This window comes from Protopterus annectens, chromosome 8.part0 (genome assembly GCF_019279795.1).
Source record: "Protopterus annectens isolate FY-2018-M chromosome 8.part0, PAN1.0, whole genome shotgun sequence".
Classification (NCBI taxonomy): domain Eukaryota; kingdom Metazoa; phylum Chordata; order Ceratodontiformes; family Protopteridae; genus Protopterus; species Protopterus annectens.
Window position 1 is genome coordinate 1164223076 of NC_056741.1, and position 21529 is coordinate 1164244604.

Here is a 21529-nt window from a genome sequence, read left to right on the forward strand (position 1 = left end):
TTGCCGGGCTAAATCATTCACATTAGCTGGGGCCTCTGTCTTGATGTTCCAGTGTCTGAACCAGACCTGACAAATATACAAGTTGCATAATTACCAGAATATTGGATTGATTTCTCTGGTCTTTGGTTAGGCACTGGAACAGCCCACACACGTTTGCTGTCTAAACTGCCACTCCTGAGCTGTCAATAAATCGAATTACATTTAAAATGTCTTCACTTTCCTTACTTTCTAATGGATATAAATAGCTCTGCTAAATGTTGGCATACTTAATCAAGAGGATTTAGTAGCAGCAGCAAGGGTTATGGGTAGGAAAGAGCATGGGCCTGTGAGGAGTTCATAGCCATTACTAGGGTATGCCAAAAGAACCAATCCTGATGTTCCAGTATCTGGACAGACACCAGAGAAGTCTAACATTCCAATAAGAATGTAACTTATGATCTGATGTTGTCTCTTCTGTCCATTCCTCAATGGATGCATCTTTGGATCCATCTTTAACCACTAAAGACTTTGGATCCCAAGCTCAGGCTCCTCCCCTTACTAATTTTTCATTGTTGACGTTTTTGTCCTATACCACATTTTTTGGTTATCAGTTCTTACAATCTGAATATGCTCAAAATGTGTATCCAGCCTCAGGGCTACAGACGATGAATAGTGTGTTATATGCACAGCCTTTGTTAGCTGGGCAGTAGAGAAGAGGGGAAAAAAACTTATTCTCAAGGGACTTCTCCCTGCCTTTGTGGGAGAATCATCCAAATCTCATCTTGCTGATACTGAAGCGTCCTCTTCTTCTAAAAAAGTCTCCTGACAAATCTAAAGGGTAGAAAGTCACTGGACCCAAGGAGAAGACTAAAGATTTGAGGAAGTGCTCCCCAGATCAGTCTTCATCCTCCCTTGCTTCTTCAACTCCAGTTCCTAAATCCTCCAAGTCTTCAGATCCAGTGTTTTTCTTCGAGCCGATCCTCATTGGATCCAAGACTTCTCTTCTCCTGGAGCCATGTTTTTTCATAGGAACCCATTTCTACTTAGCTCTGATCATCCTTTCCTTCAGAAAAGGGTTTTTCATTGGTCATTGAGACCTCCTTCCACTGCTTCCTCCCTGCGGTCAGTTTGACCAACCAGGAACCTTTCTGAAGCAAATATGGACCACATGATGAGTACATTTTTAAGGACCCAGATCCAGTTCTGAGTCCTTCCAGCAATGGCTGCCACTGCATCCAAGTGTTATGTATCTTCCACTCATCTTAAAGTAGCACTTACCCGATCCTGTTGTCAGACTCAGGAGTTATAGGTTCAAGCACTTCCCAGAGCTTCTCCATACTGGACCCAAAGATCTGACAATCTTCTACTCCAAATTCATCTTTGATCTGTACAACTCCAATATCACTGGAGCCAGAAGGGTTGCAGAGCCAAAGTTTCAGTACCAGATGTGTGTGTGTGTGTTGGAGGGGGGGGGGGGGTTAGGCCTAACTCCTAGGGTTTTGGAGCCGTCCCTTCCACTCAGAGCCTAGGTGCTAGATAGCTTGACACCTGCACCAGGCTCAGATCTGAGCAAAGTGGAGTTCTCTGTAGAGGTGGCTTTAGCTCCTATCTGAAAGATCTCAAGATCTCTTTCAGCTTCGCATTAGAGGCTGTCAAAAGAGTACTCTCCCGATTGGAGATACGGATTATTCTTTCTAACTCTGCTCCACCTGTTCCCCAAAGAAGACCCCTGGGACCTGGTCCTTCTCATCCGATGCACTTGGGACAACTGAACCCATTGAGTCTTGAGTCAGTCCATTTAAGAGACTTGCACATTTTTTCTGAGTCTTCTCTGGAACACTCCACCAGGGAGTCTCCTTGGAAGCATACATGTAAAATGAGGCATATAGATTCCCCCCAGGAGTCTCTCAAAGAGGACACAGACCTTGATAACCATGAGGGGGGCCCTCAGATCCCCCTTTGAGGAAATTCTCAAACTCTTGAGACAGAAAGGTGCATGGTATACCACTGTTCCCTCCCAAGAGGAGTCAGTGTTCCTCTACACCTTTGGGTCGGCTCCGCTGCATCTTATATGGCTCCCCCAACAATGATCGATCTCATCTCTAGGTGGACTTGGAAGGAGCCAGATGTGGCTGAACCAATTCCCCATAAGCTCAATAAGTACTTGGTCTCCCCAAAAGATTACCAACATTGGAGCAAGCTGCCAGCTGTGGATTCCATTGTAGTGATGGTGGCCGCCCAAAAAGAGATCATAGAGGAAGGCTGTTTTGTCCATTGCCTAACAGCGGAGTCAAGAGTGCTGAACAGATTTAGGAAGAAGAATTATACTTCAGCTGCCTTTACTCTGATGATGCTGAATTACATGGCACACCTCTCAAGATTTCAAATGGATACAATCAAGAAAATCTCCATGTCCCTATCCAGGTCTATATCTATAGAAGACATGAACTTGATCTCTCAGTTCGCTACCCTACAGTCGCTATCTATTGTCTCAGTTTATCTTATTTCTGATGCTACTATAGATGCTTCTAGAGCCACAAGCATGGGCATTACCATTAGATAATATGCCTGGATTTATTTGTGTGACTTTGCGGAGCACTTCAAGATGTCCTTTATTAATGTCCCATTTGATGATTCAGCACTCTTTGAAACTAAAGTGAAAGAAACAGTGACCAGAACTCAGCAAGATGGAAAGACCCTTTTTGCCATTGGAATATAGTTCTCTATCCCCAGAGGTCCTTTTCTAGGAGCCAGAAAGTGGGTAAGAAACCATTGTTCCAGAAATCCCAAGGATTCTCTTCTGATACTTCTGGAGCCATACCTCCTCAGGGCAGATGACTGAGTTCTAATAATGAATGCCACCCATGAGGCAGAAGAGGGCTGCAAAACTAACACTTCAGAGGTCCCTTTACTGAGAGGCCTTACCAATACTCCTGAAGGATTGCCTTACTGCCATTCTCTGGAGGCACTTGGGGGTACCTGCCTATCTCTGCACCTCAAAGCCTGGATATCTATCATGAATGACAAGTAGTTGCAGAGGATAATAGTCAAAGGCTTTGTATTTCCTTTTTGTCCCTTCTAAAAAACTCAAAGAAGTTGTCACACATTCCACCATTTCAGAAACTGTCAGCATTCAAAGAAATAACAAAAAAATAACTAAGGAGTCGTGTTCAAGGGGATCCACAAGACAATCTAGGATCTGGAACTTACTTAAGATTCTTTTATTGCCAAAAAAGACTGGGTAATCAGGTCAATTTTGGACTGCAGCCACCTCAGACAATGTGTCAAGCAATCAGTGTTCCAGATAGTCACGGTTCAGTCCATTCTCCCACTACTGACAGTGAATGACTGGATGTGCTCCATAGATCTACAGGATGCTTAATACTATATCAAGATATAAATGTGATCCAGAAGGGTTTTCTACTTCCAGGGGTAGCCAGCCACTTCCAGTTTAGAGCTCTGCCCTTTGGCATCACCACAACCCCAGGTGTTCATCAGTGTATGGCAGTGGTAACAGCATACCACAAACTGCAAGGTTCTAGGTGTTCCCATATCTGGATAACTGGCTCATTTCCACCCCTACCAAGTGTCTACTTATCCAAGCAAGAGAGTCCTTGGTCCAAAATTGTTCGGTGTTGATCATCAGAGTAAAACTGGACAAGTCCAAATTCCATCCTGTACATGTGACATCCTGCTATATCCCACTGGACATCCACCAATTAATGTGATGTCCCTTACTATCCTGGGTCAGTAACTAAGGAACTTCAGTCCTCACTACAGACTCCAGTATGAGACTGTCACTTAAACAGAAGTAATTTTTCACAATTTTCCCTTGAGACCACAAAAGGAACATGCTTTATTTTTCTGGGACTCGACTGTATACTTCTGTCCACCCAAATGTATTTTTTATTACACACTTCAGAGCAAAGTGTCCTGGTTTAAGACCTCTGATACACTCACACTCAAAAACTCACACATCCAAACACTTCTGGGAACGTGTGGCACAGATTTCCATCTATGTATCTTTCCCAAAATAAATACAGAAATGCTGCCACCAATCAGATTATCTTCATGCCCTTCAAAAGGGGTGTCCAATAATGAAAATTAATTATCAAAATAAATGATAGCTATGACCAGAAGAGCCAAACCTCAGGGTGACCTGAGATGTATCAAACAGGTAGAAGCACTCTGTAATCTCTAAAGAAAAACACTGGTTTCCAGCCACAGTGTAAAATAATGAAAAACATTTAATAATTGGTAAAATGATTACAAAATTGAAAATCAATAACTCTCAATAAACACTAGAATTCAGTCGCAAGAAATGTAAATCAAACTGCAGGATAGGAATCCGTTATTCAAGAAAAAATGTATCTTAATAACTAAACTTTCCTGCTCTAACTAAAGAAATACTGTCCCTGATCTACTCTAAGATATAATAGCAAGGCCAAGGCAAGCTTACAGTTTTCTTGGTGAGTTCTCTTTTCTTTGTGTCAACTGACTGCTCAGTACTTGACAAACTGCACAGCTTCTCAGTCTCAACTGTCTTCTTCAGCAGTCTCAACTGTCTAATTTCAAAATTTAACAGTCAGCTGTAAAAAAGATTATTTTTCTGTCAATCAGATGTTTAAATCATCTCCTAGCAACAAGGAACATTCCAATGGCATCTCTCACTGCTCTGCAGATTCTCCACAGTTTGAACTATAGACTGTTCCTCTCAAGCATATGCAGTTAGAAGTGTATCAAAGCAGTGACAGATTCTTTAAGCATGCTGTTTAAACGGGAAAATATTTAACATTTTAAAATGTATTTACATATTTACAAATAGGCAGGTTGGCATACAGTACAAGTTAATCTAAGAATATGAGCAAATCTTCTGCCAAACATGCTAACACAGATGGCAGTGTTTTCAGTTTCATCACACATGTAATAGAGTTCATATAAGCACACTTGGACACAATTTACTAGACAGCAGAATTTCCACAGAGTAAGTTATCTACACTTTATAGTCAAGGTCAAATCATCTGAAAAAAACAACAGTGAGAATGGTTCTTTGTCTACTGGATTCAATGGCTGCAACCATCACTTTGGTCCCTCTGGCAAGATACCACATGAGAGTACTCTAGTGTACCCCAGCAGTGCAGTGGTCCATTAGGCACCAACCTATGTCTTTTCAAATACACCTGATGAACATTTGCAGGATTCACACCCTATGATGGCTTGAAACCTCCATGGAGCTGCAAGGTCACCTGTTTGTCTTTCCTTTGCCCAGAGTCACTGTGACCACGTATACTTCCTAACTGGTGTAGGGGGCACTACAGGAGAAAGACAGTCCAAGACACATGGTCCCCCTTCAAGGCCACCCTCCATATCAAAATTCTAGTGGTTCGGGCAGATTCCTAGAGTTGCAGGCCTTCCAGGACTCTCTTCCTCAAGGTCTGATAGCTATACAGACCTACAGCATGTTGGTAGTCTGGTACATTAACAAGCAAGGAGGAACCCACTCTTACCCGTTATGCCAAGAATGATGAGGTTTTGGCAATGAGCTATATCTTCTAATCACTTCCTTCTAGCAATACACATTCTGGGGAGGTGCAGTGTATGAGCTGACAGTTTAAGCAGCTCCACCCTCCTGCCTCACATGTGGTCCTTTAATCAAAAGGTGGCAGAACAGATCTTCTGCCACTGAGGTTAACAGTGATGCAATCTTTTTGTTTTTCCCCATAACACCAAACTCAGCAGGTTCTTTGCCTTGTTCTCAGCTGAGAGGAAGTAACCCACTGATTCCCTGATTCAAACATGGCCCCTGGTCTCCCTTACACCTTCCTTCTAACTCCTCTCATCTCAAAATGTGTTCAAAAAGCATTACAGATAAAGGACACTGTGATTCTCATTGCACCCTTTTGGCCTCAACAAGTTTGGTACTCCTGTATCTGCCCTCATCTGAAATACCTTCCATAGGTACTGGATCCCAGCCCAGATCTCATTTCCCACCCATTCTGCCTGCCTCTTCTGAACATTTGAACCCTCAAATTAACTGTATGGCTTCTTCATTTCCAATAATGGCTAGTCAATCCAGGCTTCCTTCCCAAGTGATCCACATTCTTGCTTTATCTCAGAGACTGTCCACTAGGAAAATTTACAAAAGCAAATGGAAAAGATTCTCTTTTTGGGCTACTCAAAGGAATTTAGACCCCTTCTTGGTGTGTCATCCAGCAGTCTTAGACTTTCTAGCCTATCTTTTTCCAAATGGTGCTGCTACTCTACTATCAAAGTCCAGTGTCACCTATTTATAGTTTCCACATTGAAGAGAATCACCCTAATTGCCTCTATCAGATTATCTAAGGCCTTTTTCAGGGGTACCTTTCTTCTAAGAACTCCTCTTAGAGATCCTACCCCCAGTGGGATATTACTATTTTGCTTCAAGCACTGATTAAATTGCCATTTGAATCTGCAGCCAAGGTGGATCTCCATTTTCTAACATGGAAGACATTATTCTTAGTGGCAGTTACTTCTGCTAGGAGGGTATCAAAACTCTAAGCCCGTTTATGTAAACCTCATATATATCTTTTATAAGGACAGAGTTTTCCTCTGAACCAATCCTTCCTTTCTACTAGAGGTAGTTACCGTGGCCAGCTTAAATCAGAATATTAACCTTCAAGTCTTCTTACATTTTTTCTAACAAAGGAGAACACATGCTACATTTGTTGGATGTTCATAGACAGCTCTGTTATTACATCCACCATATGAAAGCATTAAAAAAGTCCGAACGATATTTTCTCTCTTTTTCAGCAAACAGACTGGGTCATGGAGTTACTCTAAAGTCACATTATTAAGATGGCTGTCTGCTTGCATTACACATGTAAACAAAGAACAAGTTTTGCACTTATCGAAACCCATCAAAGCTCACTCTTCTAGAGCTTTGGAAACCCCTACTGCTTTCTTTTCCAGAGCATCTATTGATGATATTTGTGTAGTTGCAACTTGGTCAAATGGTCACACTTTCATATCCTATTATAAACTGGATTTACTGTCTAGAGGTAAGGCAGCCTGTAGTTCAGCTGTCCTCCAGAATATCCTTTCATGATTCCACCCAAGCATTATATTAGCTGGGGACTCTGTCCCATCCATTGAGGAATGAACAGAAGAGACAATAACAGATACAAAAGTTATATACTTAATATAATGACATATCTGTGTTGTCTGCTTCCATCCTCCCTCAACTGCCCTCCCTCCTATCTCCCTGTCTGATTCTGGAATTCATTGCTACTTTATCATAATTTGACCAGACTGACCTATTCTGAAAGCCCATCACGTCCACTTTTTTAGCTCCAGATCAGTTTTGAGCATTCATATTAGCTTGACATAAAATGTTATAGCATTAGTGTTATTATAATTACTATTATTATTATTATTATTATTATTATTATTATTATTATTATTATTATTATCATCATCATCATCATCACCTTTATGGGGTTGTCATTATTATTATTATTATTATTATCATCATCATCATCATCATCACCATTATGGGGATGTCTGCTTTCTTGGGCAAACTCAATCTGAGGTAGTGATAGCTTTGAAGAGGGTTATGGATAAGGAGAGGAGCCTGAGCTTGTGATCCAAAGTCTTGAGTGGTCAAAGACGGATCTGAGGTCGGAGGAAGGATGGAAGCAGGCAAAACAGATATAGCATTATGGTAACTTTCATTTTTTGTACATGAGACATTAACTTGGACTCACTCTGTCTTTCTCTCTGCTTTGGATTTATTAATTTATTTATTTGTTTTGTTGAAAAACAGACTTTGCCTCCATTTGGACTAGATGTCCCTAGTAGTGCATCCAACATAAAAATAATTGCATAAAATACATAAAACTAAATACACTATCAACTTGGATTTGCATGCATATCTAACTTTTAACTGTATATTGTAACCACTGATATTGATTTAATTTACATCTGTCAATAAAAAATTACACAGGTTACAATTAAAACATTTGTACATCCCAGTGTTTGTACACTTTTTTGGGCAGATTCAATGTGTTTTGAAAAAGATTTTTACAGTTCTTACTCCACCTTTGCACAAAGATGGGTGCATCTCCCACTGCATTGATAACATCATAATTGCATTTAAACAGTTTCCAATTGTTTGAAACAATGTTTCAATGTTTTACTAAGGAGTTAAATAGAATAATGTATGAGCACAGGTATGCTGTGAGTATTAGAAATAATAAGAATGCACTTGGGAAACATTAAAAGGAAAATGGATGCAATGTTGATTTTAAGTTTTATGTTTTAGATGAAGTTTTGAATTTTGTTAAGAAATTTAATGCTGAAGAAGAACTTGGGTGGAAGGAATATGAGTGGCAGGTAAAGTTAAATCCCTGCCATTCACCTGGGTTAAATGATAGGGAAGACTTTATAGCCTTCTTTAAAAGGAAAGGGTTGCAGCATTAATTAATGGTCATGTGTTTCTGCATCTTAATTGATGGTGTTTTATAAGCAGTTAAACATTTTTTCACATTATTTAGTCTGAAGGTCCAGTGCAGATGAAAGCACTTACTGTTTGATGTGTTTTATTTGTCATTAAATAGTTCACAGTTTTTTGGTTATTTCTCCGGTGTTTTATTTTGTAAATATCAACTTCACTTTTTTCACTTGACAAAGCCCTCAAACTCCCATGCCCTTTATCTCCTTATTTAGTTTAATCAACTTTAAAGTCACTGTACATTGGCAAACTGTACACTAATCGCTGCAGACATACTTGGGAACAGGTCATCACACCATGGACCCAGACAGCCAATCTCTACTGATCAGGTCCCACTCATCAAATGCACTTTTTCTCATGTACTGCTGATAATCACAAGTCCCAATCACCCAAATGTGCTATGTGATCAGAGAAGGAGAAACCATGTAGTACCAACTGTACAGTCATTATATTGATCACTGCTGTAATAGCCTTAGCTATATGGTTTATATTCTGTCAAAGATATAACAGCTGACCAGCTTCCAAAGCTTCAGGGCACATTCCACATGCCTAAAATGTCAGATAGCTCAGGATTAACTGAATAAAAGACAAGTTTGGGCATCAAGTCCTACTGAGCTTTACTGCCACCGAAGAGTACAGTCCTCTGAGGCTTTTGAAGATCGATGGTCAGCTTGTGCTGATCTTTTGCGGGACAGATAAGTTCCCTTTAGAGAAAAAAACTTCCATTAAATAATTTTGTTTGTTGTTGATAAAGCTAGGAGTCTGTGTTTTAACAGACTATCAAGAGACTGTACTGTACTTTTAAACAGGGGCACTCTTTATTTCCTTCAAGTTTAAAGTTGTTTAAAGTAACTGAAGCCATTTCTCTGTGGATAAATTGTGTTTATTTCACTTTGTGAGGCTGGCAAAGTGTTTTAAACTGATTTATTTGGGGTTGACTGTGAATAAAGTGACTCTGTTTTTATCTACATTTGCTGTTTCTTTACCCTGGAAAACAGGCACCATTTTCTGCATAATCATGAAACAATCAGTTGGTTCCATGGTCAGTCCTTCTTCTAGTCACAAAAGAAAAAGTTAAGCAAATAGCCTTTGACATCATAGCAGGTAGCAGTTTGCTTCAGCCACAGGTGGGTGACTCTACTGTGGCCATAAGTTCTACCTCAAGCTACTCATCTTTTACCCCAGATCCCTCTGGTGTAGCACCTACAGCCACTATGGACCAAGTGATAGCCATGCACTCTGTGACTGTTGAGGTCCACTCAGTGTGCAAGAGAGAACCACTGTTGTCAGTCCTGGGAAAGGGAACAGGGAAGGATTCCCAGTTTTGTCAGAATGTTGTGCTCATCCCTGGGGCAGCTGCTGTTGCCACTAATAGCACTGCTGGTCCCATTTTTTCCTGTCCAAAAGAAACGGAAAACCTAACATGTATCTACGCCTTCTCAAATTTCCTTAGACAGGAGTGGTTTAGTGGGTCCAGCTCAGGGTTAAATTCAGGCTATTGATTTTTCTTGTAAAACAGTTTCTGGTAAAAGAGAGCGATACCTTCTTTCCTGTAGAGATTCACAATTCTGAACCTGGACATGAGGATGAAGAGACAGATATGGGGTTTTCTCCTCAAATTTCTGATTTGGACTCAGAGGAGAGGTCAGTTTCTGACTTTCCCTGTGGGGGGGGTTCTCTTTCTCTGAGACTATTTCTAGAATGTGACAATGTTTTCAATGGGAGAACATTGAACTTTCTTATTCCGTAAGAAAATACTTTGAGGTGTTACAAGTGGAATTTTTAGAACTTGCATCAGTTCCTCTAGTTCTGTCAGCTTTGAAGGATGTGCTTGTTACTGACTGCAGTTTTCCCTGACAGTCAGCCACTTGCCACTAAAAAGCAGATAAGATGTATAAAGTTCTTCAGTCTTTTCAGTTTTTATGCACTCTTCCCAAACCTGATCTAGCAGCTATATTTTAGTTCATACTTCCACTGCTTAATTCCAGTCATACTATTTCTGATAAGGATGGGAAGATTATTGATAAGTATGAGAAAAAAAGTGTATCCTTCTGCAATTTTGATTTTCAGAAATTTGAGTTGTCTGGCTCAAATGTTAAGGTTTGTCCTGACTACTTGTGAAAGTATGAGGAATGTTTTGTCTACAATTTCTTCTTGTGAGACAAAATCTACTTTAAATAATTCAGTTTCTTCTGTTGTTCAAGTCACTACTCATTGTATAAAGTGTGTTTATGAATGTTGATTCATCTTCCAGAGCTATGGCCTCTGGTACTGTTTTGAGGAGGTTTGCATGGCTGTATTCTCAGCACCTCATAAATGATGATAAAATGTTATTTAAAATTCTCCTTTGGGCAGAGATTTAATGTTTGGTCCTTCTGCTGCAGAGGTGATCAAAAAGTGTAATGAAAGGGCTAAGATACTACAGGGAATGTCTAACATTTTTTCAGCCCTCCTTTTCCAAATCTTTCAAGGGATTCTCTAATTCCTCATCCAGTTTTGTTAAGAAACAAAATAAACAGTCTCGACAAAATGCAGGTAAACAGATGTTTAAGAAGAAATGGAAAGGGGTTCCAAAAAGAATTTTGGAAACTCCCAAAACCAAGGACAGTCCAATAAGTTGGAATGACTATTTAAGAGACTTTTTTCCCACTTCTCACCCTGGCAGACCTTCTTTTCTTCCAGAAAGTCTGAAACTCCATTTTCCTCTTTGACAACATATACTTTCAGACAAATGAGTTCTGAAGATCATTCATCAAGGTTACAGATGGCAATGGGATGAAATTCCTGATTTCCAGGGGTAATTCCTGATCCTCCAGACCAGAATGTTTTGTTTCCACCTGTTGTTCCTCACATGCTATCCCAGGAAGTGATAGAGACATTTCCCCTTCTCAGGTAGGAAAGCAGTTTATTCAAAGATGTTTTTAGTGCCAAAGAATGAAAATGCTTGCAGACCACTTCTGAATCTTTTTTTTCCTAAACCTGTTTGTGATAGTGCCCAAATTCAAAATGATGTCACTTCACAACCTGTTACCTTTTCTTCCTCATTAATGTTTTCTGGTAACACTAAATTTAATAGATGGTTGTCATCACATTCCTCTTCATCCAGACTTCAGGCATTTCGTAAGGTTTTGTATGTCTGGATTACATTATAAATTCTTTGCCTTATCCTTTGGCCTATCCACTGTACCATGAATAATCACAAAATGTTTAGCTCCAATTATAGTTTATTGCAGGCTGTAATACACATTTTCCATATTTAGATGACTTGCTTATCTTTGCAGAATCTTTTCCAAAGTGTCTGAAATGTCTGTCTTTGATTAGATATCTTTTACACAAGCTGGGATTCCAAGAGAACATTCAAAAGTATTTCTTGACTCCTTCTCATTTCTCATTTTTTTATTTATTATAAGTTTATTATGCTTCTGAACTGTTACTTAGACACCACAGTTCAAAGAGCTTGTCTTCAACAGGGAAAAATATAAATCCATCACATCTGGATCTTTTTCTAGGGTTTTCCACTCAAACGTCACTCACTGTGAGGAAATACCTCAGGATTTTGGATTTCATGGTTTCTGTGATTCTTATGATACCCCTTGCAAGTCTCCACGTGAGAAAACTACATTGGCATCTGAAGTCTCTTTGATCCCAGATTCAATGCTCTTTGTCTTTTCAGATCCCAATGTTTGCGTTCCTCAGGAGAGAAATCACTTTGCGGAGACAACAGATATCCCAAAATCCAATACACCTCTTCTCCCTCCCACACCTGTTTTAAGGCAGTCAATTATCACCAACACCTCAAACTTGGGCTGCAGTCTCAGGCAGGATAAAGTTTCAAGATGCATGGGACACCAAGAACAGAAGCAAGTATATAAATATAAAAGAGATGATTGCTCTGATCAAGGCACTTAACTATATGAATCATATTTGTTCCATGGGACCTTCTCAGGCTCTTAAGACAATACCCCAGTCATGTAGTGCAACAAGCAAGGGAGAACCAGGTTGCACCCCCCTCTGCAGACTAGACGTAGTAGATCGGGATATAGCTTCACAGCACAATCCTCAGTCTACAGCCATCCTGCTTTCTTTCAGAGCAAAACTGTGGCAGATAAGCTGAGCAGGACAAGGGCATGAATGGAAACTAGATTGGGGATCTCCCAAGATTTGATCCATCCTTGAGGATTTCCTTGGACAGGAATGTTTCTTTATGCTTTTCCTCCTTTTCCGCTAATATCCAAGGTGCATCTGAAGATTCAGAAGGAATCCCCCAAGATCATTGTGGTAACTCCCTTCTGACCCAGACAACTGTGGTTCTTCCTTCATTTGGAAATGGCCGGGGCAATTACCACAAGTTTCCTCACAGACTGGATCTACTTACACAAGAACATTGGTGTTTGATATAATGCAACATCAGTCAACTTCAGTTGACTGCCTGGATGATAGGGTCTTAATTCCTTTTAGGCATCTGTTTACTGAGGACGTGCAGCATGTACTAATAGAGGCAAGAAAGCCTGCTATCAGAAAATCATATATTAGCAAATGGAAAGGTTTTCTAGTTAGTGCCAACAACATAACCACCACCCATTCAGAGCAAGTTGTTCTCTAGTTTTACAATATTTGTGTGAGTTAATATCCTATGGCCTTTCTTACACCTCTGTCATGGTTCATTTATTGGCCATGTTATAGGTTCATAGGTGTGTACTAGGCTAACAAACAAAAGGGCCCTTATACGCTTAGCCATGCACCCCAAATGTGACTGAGAAATTTGATTTATATAGATGATGATTTACTGACTGGCACTGTCCATCAGAGACATAGGAGATAGTCCAGGGATGAATTTCTGATTATTCATCCACTGGTCCAAGTTGCACTTAAATAGGGATAGGGAGGAACTCTGGTTCCATGCATGGCTAGCCTGTTCCAGAGAATAGGAATTTTCTGAGAAACATATCTGTCTGTCCAGCGTGTCCTATTTATATCACAAGCAAAATTTAAGTATTTTAATCTAGTAGTTCTGATGCTGTTTGTTTTTCAGATGTGCATAAGGTTCATTAAGACATGGTCCAGGGATGCCTTGTATGCCAGGCATAACCAGTTCTTGAGAATAGCTAGATTAAATACTCAAGACAAAAATATGTTAGAACAGATGATGGTTGCTGTTGAAGACTTAGCCCTTAGAGGTTACAACAAGCAAGAAGTCCAGCAGATATGTGAAGACATTAAAAAGAAATGAAATACAGTTGCTGCCCTTATTTTCTTTAACCGAGGAGATAGGTACTTAAAGCATGATACCCATACTACCACTAAACATAATCTTTGGTGTACCTTGACTTATAATAGGAACTCTTTAGCCATTGAAAATATAATCCGTAAACACTGGCACATACTACAGGATGTTCTATCAGTTAATAATTATATCACTTCACAACCCCTGTTTTTACATAAGAGACACAGTAACTTAAAAAGAATATTATGCTATAGAGAACAACCCAGATTGTGGTTTACATCCAGCTCATGGAAAAAAGACACTTACAAATGTGGCAGTTGTGTATTCTGTAAGTACATTGACACTATTATTACGCACCCTGTAACAGCCACAAATTTTGAAATTACAGCCTATGGTAATTGTAACACCAGGAATCTGGTATATCTAGCAACATGCAGTGACTGCACTTCCTATTATATAGGTAAAACAAACCAGAGACTTAAAAAACGCATACCTAGTCACCTCTTAGAAATTAATAGAGAAGTAGTTACTAATATCTTAAGCAAACATAAGCTGGAGAATGGATCTACCCACAGTTTTAAATTCCTGATTTTAAAAGTTGTATATGAAGACATAAAAGGTGAAAATATTGTTCTAAGAACTGAGAGAGTGGAATTGAAGTAGATTTTGAAGTTTAAGGCTCATATTATGCCAGGGCTTAATGTTATTGCCCCTCTTAAACCTATACTCATAACAAAGCATGAGTCTAAGTATATTTGTTGCAGCAATATATGTATATTTCACATGTAAACTAGCTGCCTTTTATAAACTTTATATACATTTTTTATACCCATTTTTATATTAGGTTTATGTGTTTTTACAAGCCTCTAAGTTTCACATACTTGTTATTACATATAATGTTTTTAAGAACATACTGTTCTTTTAATTTTAACTGTCAATTGATTTGTGCATGTGACCTTTTTACACTAATTAAACCATTCACTGGTTGATGTAAGTTTTCATATGCCTGAGGAAGCCCTCTAGGCAAAAATTTTATGCTTGTGTACATGAAATTTACTTTGTGGATATTAAAAGCGTACCTGAAATTTACTTGTGGATATTAAAAGGATTCAAAGTGCATCTCCTCCACCCTAGTTTCCAGTGATTTCTTATTTCTTATTGTATGTCAGTCAAAAATCACCTCTCAGACGTCTGTATGATACTGAGTAAAGAGACAAGGCTTTGAGTCGATCAACACAGGGCATTGTGTTTACTCTCTGTATTCTTTTTGTAAGGAATCTTTGTAGACATTCCAGTTGCTGCATGTGCAGGTCGGGTACATACCAAAGGGGGCATTATACTCTATGATGGGTCTGATGAGGGTCAAATACAGTGTTATGATGACCTTTCTTGGCCTAGATGCCATGCCCTTACTTATAAGCTGAGCAGCATAGAAGGATTTTCTTACTACCTTGAACACGTGTTGGTCAAAGACTAGGTTACTATCTACATGAGTTCCCATATTCCTGACTAGTGAATCAACTTTTAGGGATGCTTTATGTATGATGTAGGTACCCAAGGTGGAGACTTCAAAAAAGTACTATAATGCATTTCTTGGTACTGAGTTTTAAGAGATGTCAAAGACAAACTAGGATGGATCCATTGTCTGGAGGTCTTCTGTGCTCTTGCTGATAATTTGCATGATAATTCTTTCCATGGCTTTGCAAACAAGACTAGTCAGACTAATGAGCCCATAGTTTCCAGAATCTACTGAAGGTCCTCCCTTCATTCACATAGCACAAAGGCTGTTCTAAGGCAACAGTTAAATAGTGAATCAGTAGTCCTGATAAGTCCTATTTTAGACTATTCAAGAGGCAATTTGGGATATTATGGCCCACTGAGGCCGTGATCTTAGCTATAGTGAATGCAGCCAGTACATGCTCCCTAGTTATAGTTGGAGGGGTTATGTCTAAGGGTATTTTTGAGGGGATGATGGGGGAGTAAAGTTGAGACTGAATTTGTCTGCTAACATGTTTGCTATATCACCAGGCTCAGTGAATGTGGCACCATTAACCACCACTTTAGCACATTGCTGTGTGCTGCCCTTGAGGTTTCTGACATAGCTGTAGAAGGCCTTATGGCTATCTTTCACTTGGGAACTATGTTAACCTCAAAGTTGGCTTTTCTTAACCTAATTATTCCTTGTACTTGCCTATTTACTTTAACGAGATAGTTTCTGTCTTTATGGGAATTACCCTTCCTGATTTTTGCCATAATGTTTTTCCTTTTGTTGTATATCCTGTTTGATTCAGAATGCCACCAGGCAATTTGTCTCTGGGGTTAGTCCTCCAGCATCTATGCAGCCACTGACATGGTCGTGCAGAGTTTCTGAGAGCAATTCAGCACAGGCTGCTATGTTCTCTGGGTTCGGAGGGGTATTGAATTTTGAAAACCCATCACTTAATAAAAAAGATAATTTGCTTTGGAATAGTTCCTGTTACTGGTTTTAATGGGATTATGAAGTTGATTCTGATTTCAAAGAAGACAGCTTTATGTTCAGACAATACCAGGGTGGATAAGACATGGGGGGGGGGGGGGTTGCAGCATTCTGCCATATTTGTAAGCAGGAAGTCCAGTATTTTGGAGCTTCTAGTAGGTGTATTCACTATTTGGTCGAAATGTTTGTATTTACAAAGTCCAGGAATCTCTGTGCCTATAGATTTAAGGCCATATAGGATCCCCAGTCTATAGATGGTTAGTTCATGCTCCAATGAGTAGGGTGTTAGATTGGAAGGTAAATGTCTCCAGTTGGTCCAAGTATGCATTCTGAGCTTCTTGGGACATGGAGGGAGACCAAAAGCTAGCTACAATATGGTATGGGATTTTGTCTATGGTGATCTGCACATGCAGGAACTCCAGCACTTCATCCTGCATAACCACCCCAGAGGTATGCTTGATTCTCTATGTATATTGAGACACCTCCTCCTTTAGCCCTTGTCTGTGCAGCTACTGTTATAAAAGTATGAAAGGCACAGAAACCTTTCACTGCTGGAGTACTGTCTGCCATTTTAAATCTTGTCTCAGTAACTACACACCTATTTGTATTCTTGAGTGTGAGGAGGGTTTAGAGGGATTTAGATGGATATCTGCCCATGGATCTAACTTTTTCAGTGTATTCTTATGTCAAAATGTTTTTGAAAGGGGTTTTGCATAAGACATCTCCAAAAAAAGATTTGGCACCTCTTTGGGATCTTAATATTATGTTAGAGAAGTTAATATTTGTTCTGTTTGAACCAAATAACCTGTCTTACTTCAGGTTCTTAACATGGAAAACAATTTCACTGGTTGTTCTGACCACTTCAAGAAGGGTATCTGAGTTGCAAGCTCTTATGGTAAGTCACCCCTATCTTCTTTTCTACAGGTTTTAGTGTTTCTTTGAATACCAGTCCTTCCTTTGTGCCTAAAGTGGTGTCCAGGTTTACTTTAAGCCAAACTATTCATCTCCCCATTTTCTTTTCTGAACTCAAAAATGAGTAAGAAAGGATTTTATATACCTTGGATATCCACAGACAGCTCAGGTACTATCTTTACAGAACTAAATCTTTCAGATCATTGCATCAATTTTTCATTTCTTGTGAAGATAAGAAGGACAACGTGTCAAAAAAAACTTTTTAAAATGGTTCTCTAAGGCTGTTACCTTTTGTTATACTATCTCTACAACAAAACTATTCCAGGCAGGATCAAATCTCACTCTGCCAGGGTCTTAGCTTCAACTATGGCTTTATGGAAAGGGTTAACAACAGACAATGGTACTGATGGTCAATAAAGACTGGAAAGTAAATAGCTTAGTGTATAAAAGTTTTATTCCACGCTTTTGTCTCAGCAGGACTTCTTCAGAACAAACAATAAAAGCCAAGTCAAGACAATCACATTAATATACTTGGTTCAAAAAACTATAAACCAGTGAAAAAGTTTCAGTGAGCAATTGATTAATTAAAACCACCTAAACACACTTGGGTTCTTAAAGCAACATTCATAAATAAATAAAACTGTCAAGAAACTTCAAAAACTTATTTAGGACTTCCTAATAATAAGTTTCCTGTATTTTAAAAAAACACTTGATGTTAATAACATTGTTTAAACTGGGCTTTTTATCAGCCCCTAATTTAATCTGCCAAGCAGTTTCTTTTTATTCCACAATATTCTTATAATCACCTCCTCTGGGATCAACAGATACTTCACCTAAAATAGAAAACAAGAATTTTTTATATTTTGAACATTCTATAGTTTGTTTGTACAAAGCCTTATTAGAGTCCTTGTTCTTAATACTATATACATGTTATCTGATATGCTCCATTAAGGTACGAGTGGTCATCCCTACGTAGTATGTGTCACAGCCACTACATAACCCAATGTACACTTCCCCTCTACTTCTGCAAGAAATGTTTTTTTTGCAGAAGTAGAGGGCTAGTGTACATCGGGTTATGTAGTGGCTGTGACACATACTGCATAGGGATGACCACTCGTACCTTAAGGGAGCATATCAGCGAACATGTATATAGTATTAAGAACAAGGACTCTAATAATGCTTTGTTCTTGATTTTTATTTTAGAAGAAGTATCTGTTGACCCCAGAGAAGGTGATTATAAGAATATTGTGGAACAAAAAGTAACTGTTTGGCAGATTAAATTAGGGGCTGATAAAAAGCCTGGTTTAAACAATGTTATTGACATCAAATATTTTTTAAAATACAGGAAACTTATTAATAGGAAGTCCTAAATAAGTTTTTGTAGTTTCTTGACAGCTTTATATATTTAATTGAATATTGCTTTAAGAACCCAAGTGTGTTTAGGTGGTTTTAATTAATCAATTGCTCAATGAAACTTTTTCATTGGTTTATAGTTTTTTGAACCAAGTATATTAATGCGATTGTCTTGACTTGGCTTTTATTGCTTGTTCTGAAGAAGTGCTGCTGACACGAAAGCATGGAATAAAACTTTGATACACTAAGCTATTTACTTTCCAGACTTTATTGACCAGCAGTACCATTGTTTGTTGTTTCTTGGTGGTGTTTTGGACCTTGGTTACACACTTTACTAGTGTTTATGGAAAGGGTTGCTTTTTTGAAAGTATTCTAGAAGCTGCAACTTAGTCCTCTGTACATACTTTTACAAAACACTATAAGCTTGATTCCATGTCCACGTCTAGATCAGGCTTTGCTAGGACCATTCTCCATGGGCTTCCAGACTCTTTATCCTTCTGCCTCCCAAATGTAGTAAGCTAGGGTAATCTACTCATGTAGCTAAGGCTACTGTAGCAATTATCATTTGAATATCTGCTGTTATGGTAGGTTTGCTTACATAATTGTGCTTTCCCTTACTTCTTATTTGTACAGTCTGAGTTAGTCTATATAACGTGGAGGGAGTCTGAAGGGCAGTTATTAAGTCGTGTTTTTGATCTTACTGTTTGGGGTGATCTGTATGGTTGCTCAATAAAGGAAGATTTCATTGTGGTGGTGGTGGGGTGAGGTTGCTTCCTGATGATTGCCAAAGTTTGCAATGTGTGTAATCGTTCAGTATTTAAGCTGTGATTTGTAGTACATGGTATGTAGTAGTGCCTGGAGGTGTCCTGTTAATGACTGTATATTGTTTTAGACACAGGTATTTAAAATGAATCAAAACAGATGATGAGGTGGAATCTACAGACAGTACAGGCTCCATGTCTCTAATATGAGGTGCTAGAACAGTGGTTAGGTACTCATTTTTTAACTTGATTTATGATGACATTCTGTGCACTAGAATTTGGTGTATTGTTTTGTTATACCATTTTGCTGCATTTCAAGTCCTGTTTCAAAGTGCCCTGCTGCATATGTCTTTAAGAACAGTGAGCAACTAATGTTGGTGAATACTGCGATATAGACACGAGGCAGAATGTCCTGACATGATGAGCTACTGAGAAACATCTTCCTGATTTTGTTGTTTTTGTTTTTTCCACAGTATGAAAAGGCAAAGAATACCTACCTTATGGCTTGCAAGAATTCCCCCTCATGTCTCTCCTGGTTGGGGGTGGGGATTGCCTGTTACAGGGTAAGAATTAAATATTTTATAAAAGACCAGTGTTTCCGTGTTGTTCATATATGACAAATAAGTGATGTGCCAGTAATGCCATAGGTATGGCTAAATGCTTATATGGCAGCATGTTTTAGAAGATGAACCTAAACTGAAATGTCTGTGTCTGTTCTTGGATAGTGCAGATGCAGAAGAACAGAAAATGTATACATGATATTTATTTAGTATTTTTTTTTTTATGACAAGACAAACTTCAAATCAATACTATGACCTCAAAACATGAATCACCATACACTCACGTACACACACACACACACACACACACACACACACACACACACACACACACACACACACACACACACACACACACACACACACAGATAGAGATGCTATAGATGTAGATATAGAAATAGTAGCCTGAGATTGTGTGATACTTGCCTCGTTATCTGTGATTTAAAGCAAGATACTGTATGAAGGTAATAAAGCCTAGTCAATAAAAAAAGAAAAATAACTTTCCTTTGCATATTTTGATGTCAGCCACAGTTTTAGTCATGCACAGTGGGAAACCATTCCTGGGTAAATCATGAAGCATTCCCTGTACTGTATTCCTTTGTAATATTTTGTTTATTTATTTATTTATTTATTTATTTATTGCATCTCACTTCTTGATACAAAAAACGTCATGCTTAGTATCCTGACTACTAAATAATTAATACCAGCCCTTGATGTCTACTGACTTCTTGTCTAGTGTAGCCTAAGTGCTGTTGGTTCCTTTTACTAATACTATGCTACCCCTGCTTGAAGTACCTCTCCTTTCTGTCCCTGCTGTGATTAATTTCAGTGGATATCTCTCCAATGACAACACCACAGCTGACTCAGTTCAGGGCATTTTCAGATGTTCTTTATGGCCACTTGAAACTCAGACTGCGAAGTCCACAGTGTAGTATGACTGATCTGGTGTTGGATGGTCCCTACATCTGATGAGTTAATCAACCTTATCTCATGCTGAGCATGGAAGGAACCCAATACAGTGGAACCTATCACTAAGATACCCGACAATTTTCTAGCTCCTCCAAGAGATAGGGCCCACTGGAGCAAGGGAGTCCCTGTAGATGCTATGGTGGTGGCGGCAGCCAGCAAGAGAGAGCTTGCAGAACAAAGCTCATCTGTCCACCCTCCTAATAGAAAGTTGAGGGTGCTGGACAGGTTCGGCAAGCATGCTAAGACCTCAGCTACCTTTGCCTTACAATCATTGAATTATTTGACACATTTCACCAGACTAAAAAGGGATTTGATCAAGGAGCTTTACAAATCCCTTTCAGGGCCCATGTCTATGGAGGACCAGAATAAAGCTTCTTAACAACTGGCCACCCTACAGTCCATCTCTAATGTATCCATGAGGTTAATGTCTAATACTGAGGATACCTGTAGGGCTGCAGATTCAGGCATAGTGGTCAGGAGGCATGCCTTGATGTGCTTGTGTGATTTTGTGGAATCCTTCAATGCTCCCTTTGATGGATTGCCTTTGTTCAGCTTCAAATTAAAGAAGCACTCTCCATATGTGAACAAGATGGAAAGGCAATATCTGCCACTGGAATTTCAACTCCTCAGAGATCTTTCTTCAGTAATCAGTCAAGTAACAGAAATATGTGGTTCTGCAAGTCCCAAGCATGCTTCCAGCAGTCATGAATAGATAGTTCCTCCCGGGCAGAGAGGGTAACTCTAATGGAAGATGCCCCTCTCATGGCAGAGATGGTCTGCAGAACCAGGGCTTCAGAGATACCTTTT

General features: G+C 39.2%; 1 protein-coding gene across 1 annotated transcript in view; it reads left to right on the forward strand.

The window, feature by feature from the left end:
* The window catches only part of CFAP70 (cilia and flagella associated protein 70), a 1838232-nt gene that overhangs the window by 1518006 nt on the left and 298697 nt on the right, over positions 1 to 21529 (forward strand). Inside the window, exon 23 of the mRNA XM_044079382.1 lies at positions 19667 to 19756. Within this exon, the coding sequence (XP_043935317.1) occupies positions 19667 to 19756 (90 nt within the window). The remainder of the gene's footprint in view (positions 1 to 19666; positions 19757 to 21529) is intronic.